At 40.1% G+C, this 5,000-nt stretch overlaps 1 protein-coding gene across 1 annotated transcript in view; it reads left to right on the top strand.

The window, feature by feature from the left end:
* Positions 1–5,000, top strand: part of LOC143283267 (synaptotagmin-12-like) — a 100,040-nt gene that overhangs the window by 88,914 nt on the left and 6,126 nt on the right. The window contains exons 8-9 of the mRNA XM_076589449.1: positions 1,225–1,344; positions 4,534–4,654. Of these exons, the coding sequence (XP_076445564.1) occupies positions 1,225–1,344; positions 4,534–4,654 (241 nt within the window). The remainder of the gene's footprint in view (positions 1–1,224; positions 1,345–4,533; positions 4,655–5,000) is intronic.

Genomic DNA, 5,000 nt, shown 5'->3' on the forward strand with positions numbered 1-5,000 from the left:
ACAACAATTCAATTTTTTTTTTTTTTTTAAGATAACACAGGCACGCATGTATATGCGAATGATCATACTTGAAATGTATGTGCGTGCTTGAGAATATGGTTTGTGTACACAGCCGTTTGTTTGTACTCTTCAGCATGGAAGTGTTCCTTTTCTTTTCTTTTTTTTTTTTTTTTTTTTAATGAGATATCCGTTATGCGTTTGCAAATCCTTCGGGACAGATTGCTTAACCCTATAGATTTGACATGATATGAATTATGAGTACAGGATCAGCAGATTTATATTCTGAATAATCTTTGTGTTTTTGTTTTGTTTCATTTTCTAATTTTTTATCAATTTATTAGTCTATTTAAGCATTTCATTTATGTATTCATGCATTCATGCATTTATGCATTTATCTGTGCATTTATTTGTTCACTTATTCATTTATTCATACATTTTTATGGGTCTATTCATGCACTTTTTATGTCTTTATGTATTGTCTTTTTCTTTTTCTTTTTTTTTTTTTACTGTCATCTTTATCTATCTATCTATTCATCTATCTATCTATCTATCGATCTATCTATCAATCTATCTATCTATTTGGCGACGAAATTCGACACATGAAATGATGAAGTAAAGACAGAAAGTAAAAATGTCTTTCACTAATTTGGCCCACAACAACAGCAACAACAACAACAAAAAAACAAAAAAACATGAAGTGCTGTTAAACTGATTTGAGCTCGGCACAACACTCAGAAGCCTTCCACAGAATAGTCAGTCACTCTTGGCAATCTTTTGTTCAAGGATCGATGAGAAAAACAATTGACCTTTTGACGACGTCTCAATCAATCGATTCTTGGCCATTGAAGAGATGACGCGTGTGCGCTACTATGCTTTAAAGACTGAAGACTCCAGACCTTAACATTTGTATTTGTATTTGTATTTCTTTTTATCACAACAGATTTCTCTGTATGAAAGAGAACATGTCGACAATGGTCGATAAGTTAGATTCTGGAGTCTTCAGTCTTTAGCGGTATTGGTGTTTTCAGGGTTGATTTGACTTCGTCCTTCGTATCTGTGTGTGTGTGTGTGTGTGTGTGTGTGTGTGTGTGTGTGTGTGTGTGTGTGTGTGTGTGTGTGTATGTTTGTGTGTCTGTGTCTGTGTGTGTATGTGTCTGTCTGTGTACTTATGTGCGCGTGTGTGTGTGTCTGTGTGTGTGTGTGTGTGTGTCTGTGTGTGTTCAGGTGTTCGCTGTGGACAAGTACGCCCGCCAGAAGGTGATTGGAGAGGCGGAACTGCGTGCGGGCGACGTTGATCTGAACGCGCCCGTCAAGGTCTGGCTCAATCTCCGTGACCTGGATGAGGTCAGTACAGACACGTATTGTATTGCAGTGTATTGTATTGTATTGTATTGTATCGTATTGTATTGTATTTATTGTATTGTATTTATTGTATTGTATTGTATCATATTGTATTATATTGTATTGTATCATATTGTATCGTATTGTATTTATCGTATTGTATGTATTATATTGTATTGTATCCTATCGTATCGTATTGTATCGTATTGTGCTCATTATGTGAGAAAGAGAGAACTGTATGCCTGGTATAACTGCAGTTCTAACCCCATTAAACTCCTCAGATATCACGGCATTTGACAACGAACTACTGTTCCATTTCATTTTTTTGCACGTGAACCAGAGACACCGATCATGGTTCAGTGGTGTTCTTAATCGTAGCAGGGAAAAGTCACAGTTCAAAGACTTCCCCACCGCAGTCCCCGATATGTTTGATTGTTTCTTGTTAGTGTTAACAATTTCTGAACGCTTACCTCACAGTCCGTTGCTGTTTCAAATAATTTCTTAAAGTTTGCTTCAGATTCCTTTGCTCTTTCAAATTCACCAGACATTACTGTTTCAAATTTCTGAAAGTTCTGGAAGTTTGCTTCACAGTCTGTTACAGTTTAATGTTTCTTAAAGGTATGCTTGGCAGCAGGGTTTTTATTTGGTCTATAATCAGACCAATTGACATTTGACTGAAGAGCGCACACACACACACACACACACACACACACACACACACACACACACACACACACACACACACAAAATTAACATTCATCATTTTCTGACCGTGCCACAACCCGACAAAAAAGACGACCGGGAAGGATTTTTTTTTTTTTTTTTTTTAAATCTGGATTCCAGATAATTGTCTCCCCTCTTGCTAGACAAGACAATTTTCTCCCCTTCCTCCTCCAAGAAAGTGCATCGCCTGATGTTGTGTGTGGGTGTATGGGTGGTAAGTGGTGGTTGAAACCTGTGGAGGGTGGTCTTTTTTTCTTTCTTTCTTTTCTCGGGGTTTTTTTTTCTGTTTATCTGTTTGCATCTTCCTTGTTCGCAGCGACAGAAACACTGCCTCCATGGTGTGGTTGATGGTGGCTTTGTTAAAAAATAGCTGTAGAGTGCCCGCGTTGAGTGTTGCTATGGTTGTGAGGGACTCGCCTGTTATCAGTCTGGGTCGTCAACTCCAACTGCGAACATCTGTCGCTTGGTGATGATGAACAAAAGAAGAAAGAAGACATATGGTGTTGTAGTTATCTGGCAGTGTTGATTCTATGGTCTTGGTTTTTGACTGAGTCTTTTGTGATGTGGGTTGAGTCTTTCGTGATGTGTTTTGTTTTTTTTCCCCTGATATATTTTATCACCGAGCATTTGGATCAGGGCAGTTATTGAACCAACATTATGATTTTCTTTTTTCTTTTTTTTCTTCTTTTTCTCTCACTATGATTTAATCTAACCCCTTGACACGGCTGAACCTTCTTGGTGAAATGAGATCAATGTGGTACCATCATCAGTTCTAAATGCATTCACTTCCACTGCTTTGTATGAGTGTGTTCTTGTCAATGGTGTCACTGGTTTTCCTGAACATCAGTAATTAATGTGGAGTGATGGCCTAGAGGTAACGCGTCCGCCTAGGAAGCGAAAGAATCTGAGCGCGCTGGTTCGAATCACGGCTCAGCTGCCGATATTTTCTTCCCATCCACTAGACCTTGAGTGGTGGTCTGGACGCTAGTCATTCGGATGAGACGATAAACCGAGGTCCCGTGTGCAGCAGGCACCTAGCGCACGTAAAAGAACCCATGGCAACAAAAGGGTTGTTCCTGGCAAAATTCTGTAGAAAAAATCCACTTCGACAGGAAAAACAAATAAAACTGCAAGCAGGAAAAAATACAAAAAAATGGGTGGCGCTGAAGTGAAGCGACGCGCTCTCCCTGGGGAGAGCAGCTCGAATTTCACACAGAGAAGTCTGTTGTGATAAGAGAAATGCAAATACAAATAATACAACACCCCTCAAGGAATAGATCCAAATACAGAGTGGTGACTGTCCACTTCACCAAGCTGTAAGCTCTGTCTTAATCAACCCATTGAGATAACCGCCCTTTACTGACCAGTGCAGGTATACTCGTCAGCAGTAGTCTAGAGGAAATGCGTTCGCCATATGTGCGCAATTCTGTGGATATCGCCATTTGTTAACAATCGTATCGCGTGTGTTTCCATGTTATAGATGGGTCTTGTCATGCGGTATGAAAATGGGGTAGGATTTTGTGGGGTTTTTTTTTATTTCTAGCATTAATTCAGCTATACTCCGGTGTCCAGATACATCTCATTTAGCTGACAGCTGTGTGGTATTTTTTTTATTTCTGGCATTAATTCAGCTATACTCCGGTGTCCAGATACATCTCATTTAGCTGACAGCTGTGTTGATGTCTCTGCTGCTGCTCTCGCGGACATAGATGTTCTGATTTATTTTTGGTGGCTTTCGGCGGTTGAATTTTCTCTGATGGGAAATAATCTGAGTTTGTTTTCTGTGAGTATCTTATGATATGCACTTTTGCCTTCTTTTTCTTTTTTTCTTTTTTTTTTAATCACATTTTATACTGCTCTTTCTTTGTTTTCTTCTCCCCTCTCTCTCTCTCTCTCTCTCTCTCTCTCTCTCTCTTTTTGTTGTTGTTGTTTGTTTGTTTGTTTTTCGTTCCTTGATCTCCAGTTTTGTTTCCTTCTGTCAGTTTTTCTTTCGTTCTTTTCTGTGTGTGTGTGTGTGTGTGTGTGTGTGTGTGTGTGTGTGTGTGTGTGTGTGTGTGTGAAAGAGAGAGAGAGTGTGTGTGTGTGTGTGAAAGAGAGAGAGAGAGAGAGTGTGTGTGTGTGAAAGAGAGAGAGAGTGTGTGTGTGTGTGTGAAAGAGAGAGAGAGAGAGAGTGTGTGTGTGTGTGTGTGTGTGTGTGTGTGTGTGTGTGTGTGTGTGAAAGAGAGTGTGTTTGTGTGTGTGTGTGCACACACACGCGCGCTCATTATTTCATTGTCACAGTATTCTCTTTTGTCTGCTTTTTTTTTCTATGAAGGTGTGTTTGATGTGGAAACAAAAAAAAAAAACAAAAAAAAAACGGCAGTTGTTGCGTATTCGTTCTACCATTTTGAAATACAATATTGACTTTGCACTGAGTGATCGATAGCTGACCGACTTTGACTGTCCCATGGTGTTGGTGGGTGTTGGCAGAAACCCACAGAGTATGGGGACATCTTCTTCTCCCTGAGTTATCTGCCCACGGCCGAGCGTCTGACCATCGTCATCGTCAAGGCCCGCAACCTCAAGTGGAGGGAGGGCAGGGACACGGGAGGTAAGTCACTGCTCGGAGAAGAGAGAGCAACGATTTAACTAACTCAGTACGGCCAGTCCTCTCTTCTCCTCTACACAGACCCCTCGAATGTCCAGTGGGTGTCTCTATGACCCAGCCTTTAGCTTCCGTCGTCAGAATTGTGGTATTCTTTGTCAACATTCACCTCTTCAGTGTAAGAGCCTTCCGCTTGTAATATTTTGATGGTTGTAGTTCGGGTGAAACGCTGTTAACGTCGTCTCTTTCGCCGTTCGTATGGAGAGAATTAAAAAAAAAAAAAAAAAAAACCCTGTATATCGTTCGTTTATTCATTTATAGTCTGTTCATCTAAGATGATGATATTAGAGTG

Source organism: Babylonia areolata, chromosome 6 (genome assembly GCF_041734735.1).
Source record: "Babylonia areolata isolate BAREFJ2019XMU chromosome 6, ASM4173473v1, whole genome shotgun sequence".
NCBI lineage: Eukaryota > Metazoa > Mollusca > Gastropoda > Neogastropoda > Buccinidae > Babylonia > Babylonia areolata.